The sequence below is a fragment of the Neodiprion lecontei genome, chromosome 2, assembly GCF_021901455.1.
Source record: "Neodiprion lecontei isolate iyNeoLeco1 chromosome 2, iyNeoLeco1.1, whole genome shotgun sequence".
In the NCBI taxonomy this organism is placed as follows: Eukaryota; Metazoa; Arthropoda; class Insecta; order Hymenoptera; family Diprionidae; genus Neodiprion; species Neodiprion lecontei.
Genome location: NC_060261.1, coordinates 29,291,845 through 29,312,619, shown reverse-complemented (window position 1 = coordinate 29,312,619; position 20,775 = coordinate 29,291,845). Strand labels below are relative to the sequence as shown.

The window sequence follows — 20,775 nt, the reverse complement described above, 5'->3', positions numbered from 1 at the left end:
ATTGGCTCTAGGAAACCGCTTCTTGAGTTTACTGCTGGGTCGGAAAGAGAAAAAGAGAGAGAAGGCGAACGACAAAATTCATTGTTCAATTTCGCTATAATTTCTAATCCCATCTTGAATATCTCATAAATCAATCGAATTTCGAAAATCTCGCATACATGAGGCTGATTCCGGTGTAAAGTAAATTTTTGAAATATTTTTCCATGAAAATATGAATATGAAATACAAATTCACATATTCTGAATATATTTCACCGTATCACGGCATTTTATAACCGAAACATCGATTCTCTGAAATTAGAAATAGTAAAACGAATAAAAGTTTCTAAACGTCTCGCAATTCGGCATTTCTCGCACTTCCAAGTTTCTACTAATTTCAATAACATCTGTAAGTGAACAAAAAAAAGAAAAAAAAAAAAAAAACTCATCGACCTAAGAACGTGAAAATTGAGTATTGCCTTCACGAATAAAAAAATAGTCATCAAAGTATTTTCTATATCTTGTTACAACGTCACGATTCGCGATTAAAATATCAAAAGTTAGTCTTGCGAATCTACAGAGGATACGAAAATGGGAAGAAAATTGACGATCTTATTCAAATTGCGCACAACAGCGCGATGTCGAAGAGCGATAATTTCCGCAGGTCGAAAATGGGCAATAGCCTCGAATCTAATGGCCTGAGGAGATGAGAACGAGGGCAGACGGGAGGGGGGGGGGAAGATGGCGACAATAACTCTTGGACCGTTCTTCGTTCGATGGTCATTGACCCAGGAACGATATACATACAGTTTGTCGTCGTTTCATGAATTATTTAACGACAGTTAAGTACCTCTCGGTGTATTTGCTTCCAAACCGAGCCGAACTCTGCGACCGTCTCACTCGATTTCACCCCTATCGACCTGAAACTCGCGCTGAGCTCAGCTACGCCAGCTGCGATCAACCGAAACCTATCAAATTGTCCCTCGGACCGGTCTCTTTCACTCACGGTACGGTATAATCGCGATTTTTCTCTCTTTCTTGACAGTGCGATATTAGAAAAACGGTCGAAAAGGAACTCCGGGTTCGGTCAGGTTGAAGCTGTTATCTTGGAGCTTTTCAAAATTCATTGAACAACCCAAGGAAAAAGAAACGAAAAAATCGCTACCATTTTTACAAATGGATATTAGTCTTTGAGAACAAAACTGACGGATCGATCGCTTAAACGTTACAAACGGACAAATGTCATATTTCAAAACACTAGAAGAAAAACCAATCGGTCACATTTTTTTTTTTTTTCCCTCGTTATACAAAGTTAGCTGAGTCTTGTGATGGATAATTATTGAATTATGAATCGGGTCCAAATCTTTCCCGTATTGGCAGGAATAAGCTCTGCGTAAAAAAAAAAAAGAAATAAATAAGAAAATAAAGATTACATAAAAGCGAAGAAATTCATTCTGATTTCAGATCTCGACGCTATGTTGTACGGCTACACAAACAGTATTTACGTGCTGGACCATGCGCAGGAATCGTTGCCGGTAGGTGATCAGAATTTCTTAAACAATGTACGTATTCTGTAACAATAAACTGTGTTGAAATATGATTTCTAAATTATATCAAATCGTCGGGATCGGTTATTTTTTTATTACAAATTTTCTCCACGTCAGGCATTTGCTTTCACGCTTTGACGGTTAAAATAAGAACACCAAGCTAGGGATGTACGTCTGTTTATGTATATAGGTAGTACGATCATATCTCGGTAATTGCTATTAAATTGGTAATAATTACAATTGAAATTAATTATTCCGACGCGGATATCACGGATTCTCAGTTAAAACTGTAGATATGCGTTTATACGCGAAATATATACCAGTACAAATTGGAAATCAATTTGCGTTTGCATACTACATTACATAACTGTATGCGTGCGAGTGTATACAGACATATTTGTATCGCTATTAGCCGTGCGCTGGGTTTTAATTGAATGAAATTCAATTATAAATTTAATTGAAACTCGTAAAATCTGTGTATGTAACGCAGAATATTAGGATGGGAATATAACAACACGATGGCAAATGCAGGATTGTATCAATTTCACCGAAACACAATGCGCGGCTTGACAATATAATGCAGTTGTACGTAATAACCAGCCTCGAGTTTACGCCGACGATAATTAATACACGCTTTTATTAAACCGGTTCTTGACGGACGTAATTTTTTATAAAATTGCCAATTACACACGTGGTGTGAAATTTTTGAAAAATTGAAACAGCTGCGCGATGAATTTCGGAAAAATTTAACTCGCGAAAAATGTGCCAACTATGTGTATAATGATTGATTCTCTAGCAAAACTTATACCCGATTTATACTGTTAAATTTTAATGATGTCGTAAAAAGTTATAGAAAAGTAGACATTTGAATTTCAGAAATCTGATATACCAATTAACGCCTGAATGGTGGCAGTTGAAAAGAAAATTTGTACTTGCGAATCAAAATCGTTTATACTCATTCATTTTCTACCTCGCGTAAAGAAGCAGCAATTAATTAACTTTTTAATAATTCAAATCAGCGACGTCTATCAAATATGAATAAAACGCGACAAAACGGTAATACTTATAATTTACATCAGCTTAAACTTGCAATAATCGGTACTTCACAAGTTTGCCGTTAGGCATATTAAATTCAAATTTATATTTTCACGTATTTTTCGAACTTAATGTATGTTCAAATCTTTCTCGAACGACTTCAATATTCTCACAATATCTCCGATCGTCGTTCAGGAATCCAATTTTCATTAAAATCCAGGGGCGGGGTTGAAGTGCCGAAGGAGCTTAATTCCGAATTATTTGGTGACGAAACAAGTGAAAAAATAAAGTATTTACGAAACAACAAAGTTTCGAATGGTTGGAAAGCCGATGGCTCAAAGTTCCAAAATGCAAGATGCCGAAAATTCAAGTTCCGATAAAGTAAAATTCAGAAAGTCAATATACTCACGCAACGTCGTTTACTTAACGAGTTGGTGTAAAAAATCAGAAAAACTAAAAATCAGAATGACCAGAATTCCGAACGTAAGAATATCGAAAATCCAATACAAAAAAAGATCAAACTTGTGAAATTTTACCAAGTCATAAATTCACAGAACTGAAAATATTCGCTTGGTCGGAATTACGATGTTCAAGATTTTAAAATTTTCTCATTTTCGCAGTTTCGGAACTTGAGCGTCGGTTTTCGTACCGTTCGAAACTCTGCTGTTTCGTCCAAGTTCGATTTCTGTACTTCAAGTTTCGCCACCAAAAAATTCAGAGTTTGGTGCTTTCGGAACTATTGAAATTCGCAATTTCAACCCCGCTCGAAAATCGATTTTCTTCGACTAAAGACCTCCTTTTCAAACAACAAGGTAACGCAGAGGCTGCGTCATCGCGAAACTGCATGGCCTGCTTTTTGCGGGAAGCGTCGATTAGTTGGCCGTAACAATTAGCCCTGGAATCCCAGGATCATTCGTTTATCTTGAATCAACGTCCGGGGTCGCAGCGATCACTTGCCGGTAGGAATTCGCGCATCCGTTATTATGCAAATAGCGTGACATTAGCGCAAGAAATACAAGTGTTCATCGAGCTAGCAATCGCTTTAATTACCAATTAAACAGCTAACCGCTTCTTGTTATTTCAAACTGTGAGGGAATCGCCGAATTTCGTTGCCCAAACTAACGGCCGCGATTAATAATCCAACTACTTCCTACAAACGCACACTGAGAAAAATTTCATTTGTAGTAACTGGAAAAATTCAGTAACACAGGTATCGTTAAAAAACACTGTTTGAATATTGTTGGAATTACGAAAAACGAGGCACGCGTAACCATTTTGCGCTATCGTCGATCCTTTTGTGGTTATTGCAACGCAAAATCAGTTTCCGAGGTTTACTCTACTTTTTTAGTTGAATAAGGCTTCAACGTCAATTTATTCTTGCACAAGCATTAAATTTTCGCAACAGATACAACAAAATCTAGCAACAGCGATCGTAATGAGAAAGAATAGTAACGGATAAGAGACTTTCCGGTAACAGCTAGAAAACTAATTTTCATTTTCTATCTATAACTATATTTTTCGATTGTAGTAAAAAATGAAAATATTTAAGGACTGAGCGGTAAACGGAATTAAAAATTTCTGTCGATGCGGGAAAAATTGCTTTAGCACAAAAAAATTTCACAAATTTCGAGGTAACTTTTTTCTACGTGTTTATCAAAAATTACGATACGATAAATTAATGAAATTTACATTCATTATAGAAAACTGTCAAAAAATGATTTTACTTGTCACAAAAATACTCATAACTAACAATTACATTATTAGCTCTAGGTCATTTCATCATTTTTCTCAAAACTTTTGATGAACAATCAATCCCAATTTTTATTACAGATTTGAAACGATATGCATCGATGAAATTCATTTCTATATTCCTTCATCAATGAACGAAAAGTTTGCACATCTTATTGTACAAAAACTGTTTATTTATTTATTTATTGATTTATTTTTTTTTCTTCGTAAATATTTCAAAACTATCCCGTCACAGAATTTCTCTTCATAATATTTGTCTTCAAGGAGTAATTTTTCTGGTCGCGTAGCGTCTGGGCTTCCGGAAACCGAACAAAGTGGATATAAAGAGAAGTTGTGAAAGAATGAAAACCTCTCTGGAAAATTACTTCTAGGACAGAAAGGCAGGGATAGGTATACAGTTTGACGGACACAGCAGAGAGTTAGTACAAACTCTTTTCGCGTTTTTCCTTTCACACGTGCGGTCCTTTTTTTTTTATATTCTTTTCCCTGCACCAATCCTTGCACGCTTTTACTCGTAGCTCCGTTATAGTTTTCACATCTGAAAAAAACCACTCTCTCTCTCTCTCTCTCTCTCTCTCTCTCTCTCTCTCTCTCTCTCTCTCTCTCTCTCTTCTCTCTGTTCTTCGGCAAACATTTTTTCCATCGTTATTAAAACCCATCACGATTTATTTTCACTTCGAAATTAAAAAAAACTGTTTCCAAAAGGGAGTACGAATTTGTTAGAAAAAAACTTTCAACCTTTGATCATTTTAATTCGAAGTCCTGCGTCGTGTCGGAATTTTTTTCGAAACTCCTTAATTTCTCCACGACTGCTGGACAATTCATTAAATTATTAAATTTAGTTTTCGACGTTGCGGAAAAAATTATCGGGATATTGGAAAACTTTTGATTTATTATAAAGAGAATAGAAGTGAAGATTATTCTTGGAATTTGACAGTCGAAAAAGATGTTAATGGGTGATCAATGTGGAAAGAATTTTTTATGATCCGTCACAACATTCCAATTTACACAGTGATTTGCTAATTCGAAAGAATAGGTATTACAGTGAATGGGAAATTTTTTTGTTGAATGGTTTTCACACTGCATCCTTAAAAGTAACGATCCGAATAATTTCATTTTAATTCATGTATCGTGCATCATCTGATTCTGTGTTACCTTGGAAGGAAATTTGTTTTTTTTTAAATATTTGATAAACGGATAGATCAGTGAAATTTCCGAAGAAAAATAAATCGTCATAACGCCACAGAAGAAATGTGACTAAAGTTCGGGGCGTTAATTTAAACGGGAATTTATAAATTATTACCATTAAATCACAAATTTTTTAACTCGTAGTTTCGTTGAAACGGGCATTCGTAAACTGTAGCAAAAAGTACGAAAAAATATAGATACAAGCACAATGAAACAACGAGTTTCTTTTTCGTTGTCATCGTCGCGAAATTAACGAAAAGTTGTTTCTCGCACAGGTGCAAGAAAGTCGTAGACGTGAAAAATGGAAGAAATAAGAGAAATGATGGAAATTAGCGGTTAAGCTTGAGTTGACTGTAAATTGGATGGGAAAAATAATTAACATCGTTAATTACCGATCGCAGGACATGGACATGCTGCAGCTATTCGCCTCGCCGGCGGGAAGAGCGTTGGTGGTGAACGAAAGCCAGCCGAAAGGTTCGATGCTGACTTCCTGCCTGTCGCGAGAATCGTCGTCGAGGTCGAAGAACAGCTGCAGACGAGCTTCGGGAACGGGAACCGCGAGTGCCCCGGCATCGCCTCCTCGACACCGGAAGTCCAGCGCCGAACTTTACAAGGAAGCGGCGGAGATACTCGGACTCACGTGCTCGATGACTGACAGCTGTCGATGCATCGACTGCCAGGTGAAAATGAGGGGATGAAAATTTTGGAAAACGCTTAGCGACAATTTTTGGGTGCAGGGTGAAGAAATTTGGATAGAATAATCAGGTTTCAGAAGGTCATTGTAATAGCGGATTTCCAAATGTTTAACAGTTGGTCCAGATTTCACGGTATTTTGAGTTTTAGAAAGACGAAGGATAGACAACCGAAATAGAAAATCAACGTATCGAATAATTTTGGTGGGGTGGATGTAAAAAAGTGGAATGATCAGAAAATAGCAGAGTTGCAATATCGACGGTTTGAAAACTTGAATATCTGGATCAGAGAATTTTTAAAATTTTGAAAGTCCGTCAGGTAAAAATGACGGGACAAAACGTGTTGAAAACTTTAAACGACAATTTTTGGATGCAGGGTGTAGAAATGAAGAAGATTTTATTAAATTTTGAACAGTTGTCAAAATATACGAAACCAAAATAGAAAATCAACGTATTGAGTAATTTTAATGGGGTGGAGGTAAGAATGTAGTAAGATCAGAAAATAATAAAGTTACAATATCGAGTGTTTAAAGACTTGAAAATCTCTTTGATACAATTTTTAAAAATTTAGAAAGTCAAAATATAGAGCAGTCAAATGATAGAAAGCTAATTTATATTAAATCGTCAAAATGAATACGTGTTTGGTTTTCTATACTTTACATTCCCGGTTTTGATTTTTCCGTCTCTCGACTTTCTACATCTCGAAATCTTATGAATTTGATTTTCCCGACGTTGAAAATTCGATATTCGGCACTTCTACTGTCTTATGCTTGTATGCATCAGGTGGTTGTGAAAAACGAGAATAGCCGATTGACAGAAGAACCAAAGTATCAAATTTTCAGAGAGGCAAAAATTTGATTCGCCGAGTGATCGGAATGTAGAAATTCCAAATATAGAAAATTGAAAATAGAGAAATTGAAATAGAAAAACACAAAATATGGAAATGTGAAAAAACATAAAGCAGCAAAATCTATAATATTCCATAAAAATTAATAATATAAAGTAATATAAAGTTCCATATTCCAACCTTTCTATAATTTTGGTTCTTTACACTTCGACCTTCTACATTTTTGGATTCAGCAAATCGGACTTTCGCTTCTTTAAAAATTCTACATTCACAGCCTACTGACTTTTTGATCTTTCTATACTTTTCCCCCCACCTGTTATCTTCCTCATTTCTCCGTTTCTCATCGTCTTTCATTCGCAGAGCAACTACTTTGACTGCGAGGAGGATTACGGCGACACGAGAACGGAAGTCGCCGCAGGCACGCCGATTCTTCACGCTCTTTCGCATCCGCTTACTTGTACCATTCAGTAGCCTCTATATGTACATATTTATATTACATTACGTAGTAAATTTATTATTGCAATTTACCCACATTACGATGTACCGTTTATCCCGATTATCTTCACGGCGAAAGCTGCAGCTTTACAGAAGTATTAACGAGAAAGTGAATCGAGCCGTTTATGAAATGGGGAAAAAATAAATTAACATTCCATTGGCCTAAGGAGATTATTCACGGAAATTTGTGCGATTAGTTACCGATTTTCTTTCTTTCTTTTTGTTTTCGAAATTAAAACCAACAAAAAAATTCACCATCTTCCATAGGACACATTTTTTATTAGTAATTCTTCTTAATTTTATTCGGCAATTCGTTGGACTAGATATCTAATACTTACTGGTTTCAACGACGTAAATTATTTACGATTATGAGTGAAAAGGAGAAGTGAAATACTCAGCTTTTACGGTGAACCTGATCGAATGGAATCTTTCACAGTTTATATACCTACTTATACATACACGTACGTATTAATCTATAACCGCAACAGACTTGAGGCGAATGAATAATTAATTAATCAAATTATAACTACGTTACGTATTTCCAGTCAATGTTAATGTTGATATTACGAGAAAAATTGCCGGAGGTGTATGACTAGGGTAAAACAAACGTGCGCATAAACTGTAGGTAAACGAAACCTGCGTTATTGTGTACTAGATAGATTAAACTTGTACGGTAAAAAGAGGAAACAAAAAAAAAAAAAAAAAAGTACGTTTTACATTTTGAAAAGAATAATAATATTAGTAATAATGAGAAAGCAGGAGAAAAAAGAAGGGAAGAAAAACAGCCGAGGTCTGTTTCGTATTATTATGTTAGAGATTAAAAAATTATAACGATAATGTTAACGATAAACGTAACGTGAAAAACGCTTGGCTCAAATCGGACGAATTTACCCCAATCACAGATATGCCAAATTACGCCAAAATTCTTTCTTTTTTTTCCATTTCACTAATATTACATACAATAAAATAGTATTATATAATATACACATATATATACGTACATACCTACGATATTATAGACATACTTACAATGTACTGTATACTTGTGTATAATAGTTCTAATGTTGATAAGCAGAAGTGGAATAAGGAAGAGAAAAACGATGCCGTATATAATATAATATATATATATATATATATATGTATGTATGTTATACATATATGAATTTACAAGTGAATATAACGTAATGATATACATGATATTGAATGTATGTTTTACTATAACAATAATAATAATAATAATATTAATAATAATAACGACGATGATAATGATAACAATAATAGAAATTATTTTATCCACATAAACCTGGATAATTGCAAATACTTGTGTGTGAAAAAAATTCTGTTCTTTCGATAAACATGCGATTAAAAATGTTCGGTTATTTACCAAAACTTGATGCGTTTAGAAATATGGTAATAATTTCGAATGAGGAGAATTGAAAATTTCATAAAATTGTAAAACTCAACGATTTTTCCAACGCACTTTACAAAGTTACTGAAAATTCTTGAGATGTTTAAGAAATTCATTTTCGCTTCTTGATCAGGTCTGTAAAGTCAGCAGCGATTCTTTGAAAATCGATAAGGACTTAAAAATCAGCATGCGAATAGACGAGTAATATAAAAATAATGTTATAATTGAGCAGAGAATATTGAAAAAGAAATAACAACTCGTGAACGGCAATATTCGCACGGTGTTATTATGCAATGTATAAAATACATTTTTCGTTTTGTTAAAAATTGAAAAAAAGAAATTCATAAGATTTTCTCAGGCCTCGTTTTTATGTGTACAATACATCAAAGTGTTTTCCGTAAACTTGGAGATGACTTTGCACACGAAAATTGCAAGGTCCGCAAATAAATATTCCAATATTAGGTGACAATTAATTACCACTGCCAAAACAAACTCAATATTAATCGGTACTTGAAATTTCCAACATTTCTCTCTCTCCCTTTTGCCTTCCAGATTTCTCTTCTTAATGTTGAACGCGTTGAATGTAGATTCAATATTTCAATTTGCAAAGAAGTAATAATACTTGGTACGATCTTATATTCTTATATCTTAATGATTATGCAGATCTCGCGATTTCGTGAAATGAGACTAATTGAACACACAGTCGAATTGAGAAATTGATCAAGTAAAGGGAGCAAGAATAATAGGCGAAAAATTATTCAGAAAAATAAGAATTTTAAAAGAATAATTAAACAAATTGTATACTACGTATCTACATAAGTGGAACATTGTATCACCTCGACGGTTAGTTAAAATTAACTTCATCGGATACCATGGACAAATGATGCGTCGAAAAAAAAAAAAACAAGAATGGTCTTTAAAGAAACGCAAAGAAAATGGAATGATTTGAAATAAGAACTCTGCCTTCCGCCACCCTGAATGTCGAATATAAAATATGACACAAAGAAACAGAAAATCAAGGAAAAAAGGCGATCCAAAGCGAGAAGATAATAATAAAGATAGTGAAATATTAATCACAATTGTTATATGATAACTCTGAATGTAATTATTATTATTAATATTACTATCGATTATAACGACAAATAAACTTGATTTGTTTCGAAAATTGAATAATTTATGCGTGTTTGTTTTCGTCCCGCGAGTGTAACCGTAGTAAAAACAGTTTCATCGGAAAATAAATAAAAGAATCCCAATTTCTTGAAAATAAAATTCTTGGCTTTTACGTTAATTTTCTTTTAATGGTTGTTTGTCTTCGAACTTTCGCGATTAGGTTTAATGTGAGGGACGACACAATTTCACTACAAATGGTGCAAAGTAGTTCGAAATCGCAATACATAGAAATACAACGGTATAATAAATACGATAGTACACAGAGGGAAAGGAATTCTTGATACAACAAAACAGATTTTGTCGGAGTCCATTCGCTTCAGTCTAGTATCCCTTATTCGTTCCAAATACGATCACTTCAATTCAACAATTTCGATTTAATTAGTTTCTCAAAATGATTTAGTCAAGCGAATTCCTTGATTCAAGAAAAGCTCTTCGTGTCACGATCGAGTGAAGTATCGCTTCGAGCGAACCTTTTCCCGTGTTTCCGACATTGAGTCGACTGAATATCATTTCATTTGAAGTTCATGCATTGTTCCTCGAAGCCGCACGTTCGTTGACAGAAGCAGTTGGTTACTTCAAATGTAATAAGTACATGAATCCAGCCAGCAATGAATTCACATCGGTCGAATTCCATACTTTGTTGATCTAACCGGAGCTGGTTTCGCGTAACTGGTTGAATCGGTTACACTTATTTGTTAACAAGGTAAAAGAAACACCGCACGGCGTGCTTTGAAACAGGTAGAGAACGTATTCATCGTGAACATCGGTATGCTGGTACTGAAAACGGCCACTAGGCGGCGAACGTTCTCGCTACGGAAGTAGGTTCGGAGATAGATATAAAGCCGGGCTGTCAACCGGCAAGACCAGTCACGGATAACGTTGAGCGTATACTATCAATCAGACCTGGTACAACCGAAGAAAGCATAACGTCAAGTTTCGAGTGACCGAGAGTGATATTGACTACGAATAAACAAAACTGATAACGCATATTCAATTAATATTTCTGCACATACAACAATCAGTTTGCCGGTTTTAACCCAATTAATATCGGGTGACTCTCGCGAAATTTAAAATTAACAGAATTGCAAGTGACACAGTTCGTTCAATACGTGCGGTTGAATAACCCTAATGTTCAGTTAATGAAAAAAATTATTTTAACGTCAAATTTCATTGCCTGTTTCAACCATTGAACTTTCGTGTTAACTAAACGTGTAATAAAACAAGCTGAATTTGTTTTAGTACAAAAATTTAATATCGTTGAAAGAAAACGATTACGGATTAGTCATCTCGGTAACACATTGTTTTTTACACAAAATTCACATTGTTTCAAGGAATTCGCGTTGTGTTATCTTGAATAAATTTACAGTCAGCATGATCATTCAAAGGCTTTGATTCAATTCTATATTAAGTTGTCGCAAGTATTTCGTCCGAGAAAAAGTGTTACACAGACAACGCATATACATTTAGGCCATGTTTATTGGTGCTGTTCTTTAGGGTTTACATCGATTTTTTGAATAATAATACTTATTTTCTACAATAACAGACCGGTTGCCAAACAATTTTTTAGATCAAACTTCTACTAATACAGCAAAAACACACACACACATACACATCAGCGTACGAACACATTTAACATTTCAACGCGTGTAGTTGTTTTTTTTTTTTTTTTTTTTTTCTTCCAATGTTCGAAAAATAGAATATAGTAATGTTCGTTTGATTTTTAAAAAAAAATCGCCATTAGTGATATCATCGCAAAGGCAAACATAGAAGAACAACTTTTCGATAGAAATTTGGCTGAACCGTGTTAGATTTGAATAGAAAATCATATAAATAAACTATATTTTCAAACAATCAATTTCTTTGTCAATTGTAATTCGGATATTTCGTGTAACTGACACATCGGGCTGATTTATATCTTACGCGCACACATATATCATATAAATACATAATGCAATAACGACGACAATAATGATAATAATAATACTTATTACTGCAAATAGTTCATACTCGCAATAATTTCGTTACTTTGCCACAAATCCGTGTCAAACGTGTCGTGATAAAAATACAAGAATAACGCTCGAGGAGCCCACCGATCGTCGCAAGCACGGTACGTGGGTGAGTAAATTTAATCATTTACGTTGAATATTGTATATATGTATGTATGTATATAACACAAGACGAAGAAAACGAATAAATTGACTTGCAAACATTGCACTTTTTCATCTGAATAAAAATTGATACGACACAGATTTAACGTCTACAAATTTATTGTTATTATTATACACAATATTCAAATTCTTTCGTATCGTTCTATTTTATATATTACATATATATTTATACGTTATCGTAATAGTTTTCATAACTCTAAAGAATGCATAGTTGATATATAATATATATACACACGAATGTTAACTCGCATATGTGTATATATATATATGTATATATCTTAAGTCTTAAGTCGTTAGTATATAAAACTAACCGCGCGCACATCAAGATTATTTTTATTCTCATTTTTAGTATTATATTGATTTTTTTTTTTTCTTTGTCTTAAATCGTTTCTTTGTTATTTTATTCCCCCTTGTTTATTTTGTTTCATTTGTTTATTCGCCTATTTGGTTAGTTTTTTTTTTTTTTTTTTTTCTCCCTCTTCCATCGAAGTAGGTACAATTATATATAATATGTATATCCCGAAGTGATGACATAAAACGAGCGACTCTCGCCTATCTCGATATCTCTATTTTTGTCTTTTTCTTATTTTTTTTTTTTTTTTTATGTTTACTCTGCTTTCTCTCAATCCTTCGTACAATTATTAATCAGTCTATTATAATTAGGCGGCATAAAATTCATACCGCGAAATCTCTTACAATACTAAAATTTTTATTCTCTGAAGATGTCGATGTGTCGGATTCGCAGTTTTAGATCAAATGTCCGATACGAATGATTTTTAATTAGCAAAAAGTAAGTAGTGTAATTAAACCAAGTAAACTTTGAGACGTACTTGATCGTTTTGTTTTTAATCGGTTTCGGTGAACAAATGACAAACGATCCGAAAAATCAAGAAAAAACGTACGTCATTTGAATTGGTTTTCGGAATACGGTAAAGGACTTGACATCTTCGTACTTTTTTTTCTTTTCCATGAACATGCTGGTTCAGTGTATAGAAATACATTATTATATACCGTGTGTGCGTGACTTAACAGTAATTTGGAGACTTCCTATTCGAGTAGTTTAAATTAGGTTTCTAATAATCCCCTTCCCCCCCCCCCCCCCTACGTTTCTTCTCTCTTTCTCGTTTGTTCTAGTTTTGTTTTTATATTTCCCGTTTGCTTGATGAACCGATATACGCATTATTACATATAATATTCTGCATATACATATGTATGTACAAGTTCAGGCAGCTCAGATGGAGATACTTTCATTTGTTTCGAGTTTGATTTCCCCAATAACAATTTATATTCTTGGAAAATCTGACTTTATAAATACCGACTGTTTTATACGTATAGTACGTATACGTATGTTATAGGGCATTTATTAAACACTTTGTATTTTATTATAGAATAGTAATACCCGTTATATGTGTATATCCATACACGTAATAATAAGCAACACGTTTGAAAAAAACAACACGTTAATATTTCAAAAAAATTATTTTCCTAAAAACGCAGAACAGCTGGACTTCTCCAAAAACATCGTCAGGCGTTATAATTTTGCATCTATGTTTAGGCATGAATAAAAAAAAAAATAAAAAATTAAGAAAGTTCGATGAAAGCCGTTCAAAAATTTTTCCCTTTGTTTCTTTTTTCCCCCGCAGTTTCATTTCTCTTTTTTTTTTTTTTTTTCTTCTCAACTCTGTCAATTTTTGACCTTCCTCTTCGTGTAGCCCGATAATCGAATGGAAAAATTTAGGCCGTAATAATAGCTGATCCAGAAAGTGGAACAACGATGCGACGAGGACGCCGGTATAATTGCTAATCAAAAAAAAAAAAATAATAATTTACCGTATCCTTATTTTTTTTTTTTTTAATTTTTAATCCGACGTTTAGTCGAACGGCTTTATACACCTATAGCGAAATTATTCAAAAAGTCGCTGCTGCACGCGTAAAAAATTAAACAAAACCACACATTTAATAAGAGAATTTAATGAAAAAAAAAACAATAACCATGTGGTATAATATTACACGTATAATACATGCACACTTTTACAAACTTATATTTGCGAACCTCTGAACAGATGAATTTGAGATAAGTATAAACATTAAATGGTTCTCCTTATTTCATCATCTCATTTAAAAACCTTTGAATCGCAGCCTATTTTTACGCGTAAAAAATTTTCAAAATCCAAGAGTTCGTGTACAATATTGTCGATCTTAATCCCATTTCCACTGTAATCAATTCAATTTCATTCGAGTTACTTTCAAACATACATCTGTCCAAGAGTTTCGTGGCAGCCTGTCGCAAAGGTGTGTAGATAAATTATCAATACGATGTCCGTGTAGAATTTAAAGCTTGACAAAAATTTCAGATTTATAATTAACAACGCTATTACTGTTACCTGCAGTGATGCGCGTGATCCCATTTTCAGAAATTCATCATTTTCATTAGGTATTAGGTAATGCTTATGTTTATAAATTTATACCGACGGAGATATTTTACAATCTTTACCTGCACATACGATTTCCATGCACGCGTACATAGATATTTTTATTACGTTACACAATATATATATATACATATATAAATATGTATATGTATACATATATATATATTATATGTTTCAATATGTAGGCCTATGGTTGAATTAAAATATGATGAATATTATTCCACAGTCGAAAAATTGACAAATATTTTCAATATAATTGTTGACTCGTTTGTTTTTTTTTTTTTTTTTTTTTTCGTACGTACGTATAATTTATTACATAGTTATATTCGTCGTTTATAATTTTTCTCGATATTAATCTTTTTGTTTCTTTTGTTTAATTTGGTTCGTGTCTTTGCGATTGTTAATACGTGTATGTTTCTATTTCTTATCGCACACGTAAGTATAATTCTAATGAATGGCAAAATGAATCAATCTTTCGAAAATTACACATCTAAAATCATTCTTTGTTAATTACCCAAGATCGTGAAAATTTTTTTTAAATCCCGATGTTTCTTTTACCTTAAACTCCTATCGTCTTTTAACCGCGAACATATTGAACGATTGTTTTAAAAACAAATCCAATCCATCCAAACGCAGTGTCCAAATATTGCATGTAACTGAAAAAATTGTTGGACGACAAAAAGTATACGGAAAAGAAAATAACAAATTGACAAGTTAGTATCCGATAGAGGAGTAATCCTTTCATTCAGTCATTCAGGTGCGAATTGCAAGATCAGATCAATAAATTCGGGAATGAATGACGACACGATTAGAAATCGCAACCTAATCAAGGATTTCAGAACCATTTCATTTCATTTGGCTATTTTTAGTTTACAATCATACTACGTTGTTTAAAAAGATGAAAATAATAGTAATAATAATAATTGGCTAGTTACTATATAATCGTCGTCATTGTAGTTGTTGTTAATATTACTAATTAATTAATATTATCATTATTATTACTCTTATTCGTACTGCAGCCTCATACCAAAAATATCCATCTCACTCCTCGGGCGTTTCTATTTCATTCGTGAACCGAATTACAGAGATCTCGAGGATTCAATCTACGCCGTATCGATCGATTAATAAGCTGTCGATATCGCGGTATGAATATCCCATTTATATAATCGTACAGGCTGTACCATGCATCACTTCCGAAAGGAACATCGGCGTCCCGGCGCCTAAACCTCCGTCCGTTTTCTCCTGCTCGTCTCTCTCGTATTCACAATCGAAGTAATGGCTCTGGAAGAGAAAAAGTTTACTTAAAATTTAGGCGTGCGTTTTCGGGCTGACGATAAAATGGGTTGAGAGGAAAAATAAATTTACAATTTCAAAATTTTGCGTTCTCGAAATGAAGAACGTTTTACAGGTACCGTGTTGTACGTACATAAACTGAGGAAAATTTCATTTGTTACAGTAGCTAGAAAAATTTAGTAAAACAGGTATCGTCAAAAAAACTGTTTGAATAGTGTTGGAATTACGGAAAACGATGTACGCCTAACCATTTTGCGCTAACGTCGATCCTTTTTTTGGTAATTGCAACGCAAAATCAGTTTGTGAGGTTTACTCTACTTTTTTAGTTGAATAAGGCTTCAACGTCAATTTATCGTTGCACAAGCATTAAATTTTTGCAACAGTTGCAAGAAAATCTAGCAACAGTGATCGTAATGAGAAAGAATAGTAACGGATACTAGAAAACTAATTTTCATTTTCTACCTCGAACTATATTTTTCGATTGTGGTAAAAAATGAAAATAGTTAAGAACTAAAAATTTCTCTCAGTGTGTATTAATTGGCAAAGAAATACAATTATTCGAAGAAATTTTTCATTCGGAAGATCGCTGACAGCGAAAAATATCCGTCAACTTTTATTTCGTGGATTATAATTTTAGCCTGTTTTTAATATTTTAACTAATTATTTTTACTATCAATTTTTTTCTTTTTCTCATCATTTCGTTTTTCTTTTTTCTTCCACTCGAACACTTATTGCAGCGTTCTACAGCTTACCTGGCAATCAAAACACCGGCACTGATCGCTCATCTTGCACGTAATACCCCATTGCTTGGCCACAGCTCTGTACAACTCTTTACTCGACTTGTGCAATATTTCTGGACCCTTTATCGGTGTTCTTCCACCCCGATCTGTATAATAAAAATTCATACTCTCTTTTCACCGTTTTTCTAAATGATTCCGAGTTTGGAATAAGAACGCATTCGCATAAATTTACGATTGGCTGGTTAAAATATTAATAATAATAATAACAATAATAACAATAATAATAATACTTGACGTTTTCAAGAAACCCATTAGAAAGTTTTTCGATTAAAAAAAAAAAAAAAATAAACAAACAAATGAAACAAAGTGCGTGGTGAAAACATTTCTAGAACTTTATGGTTTGGTGGTAAGAAAAAATAAAAAAAAAAATCAATAGACTTTCAAACTTTTCATTCAGAGACGTTAAATTCCGGGAGTAATCAATTCGGGCGGTTAAATTTATAAAAATACTGATTATCTCCGAAACAACAAGGACTTTCCCTGATTAGTTCATTATCTTAAAGTTCTTCAAAAAATCTCGAGAGATAAAAATTTTCGGTGGTTATAATAATTGAAAACAGGCGGACGGTAAGAATTTTACTAAACAATTTTCCGTACTTGATTATAACGAGAAGAGCTTGAGTAAACTTCAAACAAGTTATATCGATACATTCATCGGCAGGTAATTAATTATCGATACAAAAAAAAAAAAAAAAAACCATTCCTCAACTGTTACGATGAAAATAACTTTGACGCTAATCAAAATTAAGCATCCACTTGAAACGATGATATATGTCAGAAATCAGCTGTCAGCTGTCTGATTTTCGATTATATTATCAAATCTCAAACCGTACCTGTACCGCCATCCGGTATTTCCTCTCTCTCCCTGTTATTTGCTGCAGGGCGAATTTCATCTTCCGCATTATTTGCCGGCTGTCCAACGGCCATTCTCGTCTGAAATGTTAGAAACAATTTTTGTACCTTTTTCATTCCCTTTTAATTTTTTTTTTTTTTTTTTCGAAATCACGTCAAATGCCGCGGACTCCGCAGATAATACAGAATTATTTTTTTTCACCGGTGGGTCTCGGACTCAACGCTTCGTTATTCGTGCCACGTTAAGACGTGTTAACATCTTACACGCGCGATACACGCATGGTATAATATGTGTGAATATAATTACTTCTTCGAGAACGTGCTCGTAAGACGGAGGCGGCGAGTTTGGCACAAGAGGTTCGTTCCTGGAGCAGAGAGCGTTTTCATCGGCGGAGCCGGGCGTCTCGTCTATTCTCCCGTTGGAGTTTACCAGCGCCTGAATGTTGATTGGCTGCTGATTATTCGCGTCATCGCACTCGACGCTGCTGCTCCGACTTCCGTCGTTTCCCCCGCTCGACGACTTCGACATCTTTGAAAATCTTAGCTTGAAGGGCGCCAGTTTTGATGATTTCCGGTCTCGGCCAGGGGAGAACAATTACACGTCTAATTCCTGCGTCCAAGAGGTTTTTCCTTTTATCTTCCACTCGTCTCCCCCGATTTTCAACACGAGCAAATACCTCCAACGTTCGCTGTTCGAGACATTAGTCTGGGCAAATATTTGTATGTTGTATATATGTATACATATATATATATATATATGTATATATCGTTACATATATACGTAACGCTATTGAGATAATATTGATCGAATAAAGGTGGATTTTCGTATTGTGTATAATGTATGCATATATGTATATGTATGTACGTATGTATAAATGAGACGGTAATAAACTGACGAAGGTGGTAAAAGCGACGAGTCCTATTTGAGCTTACTACCGACTTAGGATCAAGTGTGGTTTCTGCTTTGCCTTTTCCTACATGTATATATATACATATAATATGTATATACCATATATGCGTGTAAAGAAACCGTAGAATCTGAAACAAATAACGAGATCACGTGAAATTTATTACACCATACGGATTTTGACGTCGTTAAATGGGGTAAATTAATTTTTTTCCAATCACTGCATGTTCCTCCCGATGAAATCAATTCGGATGAGAAAAAAATTTCGCATAAAACAATTTCGAGTCATTTAATTTGAACGGTGAGGAATAAATTGTTCTTAAAATAGGGTTAAAAATGGTTGAAACGACATTTGCAACGCCTATTTTAGATCTGTACGTAAGTGGACCCAGTAACGCTATAAATTTGTTAAATAGCATGAAATAAACGCGGTATCGAGTAGTCAATATCCTGTCCCGGAACTCGGTTTTGTCGTATAGACCGGAAGCTTCTACGTCGATATTTCAATAATAAACAACGACTTCCGGTAGGTAAATCTGAGCGTAAAACATTCTCCTGCAACGAACGAATAAATCTGATTACGATTCGAATTTACTGCCATTCCGATTCTCACCGTTTTCGATTCACCCTCCCTCGTTATAAGCGGTGAAAAAAGTGAATGAAAATTATCAGAAGGGTGTGGGAGCGGTGTATATATGTATATAGATGAGAAACAGAGGACGTGACGAGCGGTCGAAAACATTATCCAAACATTCGAGTATCGAGTGGATGAAATAAAAAAAAATTGAAAAATATTTTCAACCGAACGACGAGCCGGATTTTTTACTGTTTATAATCTTTGGATATCGGATGAAGTTGAAGCGGAATCGGGACGCGACTCAAAGACGAAGCTGGGGCAGCATCAAAACAGACGAGGCGATTACCTTATTGATCGCGAGGTGTAACACATGTTTCACAGCCCAGCACGCACTAGGCTGAAATTTTTCCTAAGGGGTTTCGGCTAAATAGGGTGAATAACGAAAACGTGGGGTGTAAATATTTTCACCCGAGGTTGCGGAGGGCCTTGATTTAAATCAGCTACTTACGATATCGGTCGACTAGGTTCCTCGGCCGGCTTTTTCTTCGGTGCTTTGGTTCGATGACGATCCTTGAGGAGCGTTGCTGCGCGGCTCTACCAACTCTGCAGGGCGGCTGCCATATTAAAACTACACCAGCGCTCGTCGCGGAGCTTTTTCACAACCGCGGAAGGGTGCCCAACCCCCGAATTCACTCCCTTACTTCGTTTCCCGGTTCCCGGATTAAGGAACGTTTCCGATTCCACGAGTAGGCGGCATCTTCGTGGCAAAAATTTACGCGATTTCATTGTATTCGGATGGATCTACATGTTTTATTCGTCGTGTGAAAAAAAAAAAATATCTCATCTTTCCGAATATTGAATCCATTTTTAAATGTACGTAACATATATCGCGGGTACTGCCGAAAACACTTTGTTTTTCATTTGCAGGACTGTATGCATGCAAGGGTTCAAAAAAAATTTTTTTTTTTTTGTGTAAAAATTAGTACGACCCCTGAAATATAATTGAATCAGTACAAATATTTGAAGAATATACCTAGAATTTATGCTAATTGTCAGAAAATTCAAAATTATTCTGGAATATTCTGGGAATATGCATTTTTATTCTTTTTTTTTTTATCTATTTTTTGAAACTGGCTCTTTTTTTTCCAACTGGAGTGATGATATGTAGAATCAATTTGAAGAAAATTTAATACTGTCACGTGATTCGTTTTATTTGCGTAATGTAAAATTGCACATGCCTACAATTTACATGTATTATCGTTATCGAAGGTAAGATTATTCTGATTGAATCGTGTCGACTGCGAAAAAAAAAACTTCAACGCATATAAAAATGGGAATTTTTTTCAACCAGCTTTTTTGATCACTATCGTTTTTTCGCCGTAAAATTTCCGATCGTGCTTGATTGTAAGGATCGTGTTATAGAAATAGAAGTTGAGATAATTTTTCTATAATTCTACCTCCGTTTAAATTTTTTTTTTTCCGATATTCTTATACCTATTTGAAAACCTAGCAACAGAGAAGTAAAAACAAAATGAAAAATTATTTCGAAGAGTAATACATTATAAAGTTGTTGATGAAAAAACAGAAGCTTAATGATTTTTAACGAGATACTTCGTCGATATCACAATATGCAAAGC

The 20,775-nt window shown here is 34.3% G+C and overlaps 2 protein-coding genes across 3 annotated transcripts in view; one reads left to right on the top strand and one right to left on the bottom strand.

Moving 5' to 3' along the window:
- LOC107219773 overlaps nt 1-9,875 on the top strand; it is a 102,362-nt gene extending 92,487 nt beyond the window's left edge. For both annotated transcript variants that reach the window (XM_046731063.1, XM_015658104.2), the window contains 3 exons: nt 1,443-1,513; nt 5,899-6,177; nt 7,397-9,875. In XM_046731063.1, the coding sequence (XP_046587019.1) occupies nt 1,443-1,513; nt 5,899-6,177; nt 7,397-7,507 (461 nt within the window). In that variant the 3' untranslated portion in view covers nt 7,508-9,875. The remainder of the gene's footprint in view (nt 1-1,442; nt 1,514-5,898; nt 6,178-7,396) is intronic.
- Nucleotides 9,876-12,704: 2,829 nt separating this feature from the next.
- On the bottom strand, nt 12,705-19,823 carry LOC107219774. Its single transcript, XM_015658105.2, has 6 exons — nt 19,647-19,823; nt 18,664-18,692; nt 17,962-18,360; nt 17,636-17,735; nt 16,755-16,888; nt 12,705-15,990 (listed from the first exon to the last, which is right to left on the bottom strand). The coding sequence occupies exons 3-6, from the start codon at nt 18,181-18,183 to the stop codon at nt 15,868-15,870; spliced, it is 579 nt and encodes a 192-aa protein (XP_015513591.1). The 5' UTR covers nt 18,184-18,360; nt 18,664-18,692; nt 19,647-19,823; the 3' UTR covers nt 12,705-15,867.
- Between the last annotated feature and the right edge of the window lie 952 nt (nt 19,824-20,775).

Bases quoted from the DNA above. Each gene is read 5' to 3' on its own strand.
- LOC107219774 (XM_015658105.2), bottom strand. From the start codon at position 18,183: ATGTCGAAGTCGTCGAGCGGGGGAAACGACGGAAGTCGGAGCAGCAGC. The intron at 17,736-17,961 runs GTAATTATATTC...CTAACATTTCAG, and splicing joins ACGAGCACGTTCTCGAAGAA to ACGAGAATGGCCGTTGGACA. The intron at 15,991-16,754 runs GTAAGCTGTAGA...TTTCTCTTCCAG, and splicing joins GCCGGTGTTTTGATTGCCAG to AGCCATTACTTCGATTGTGA.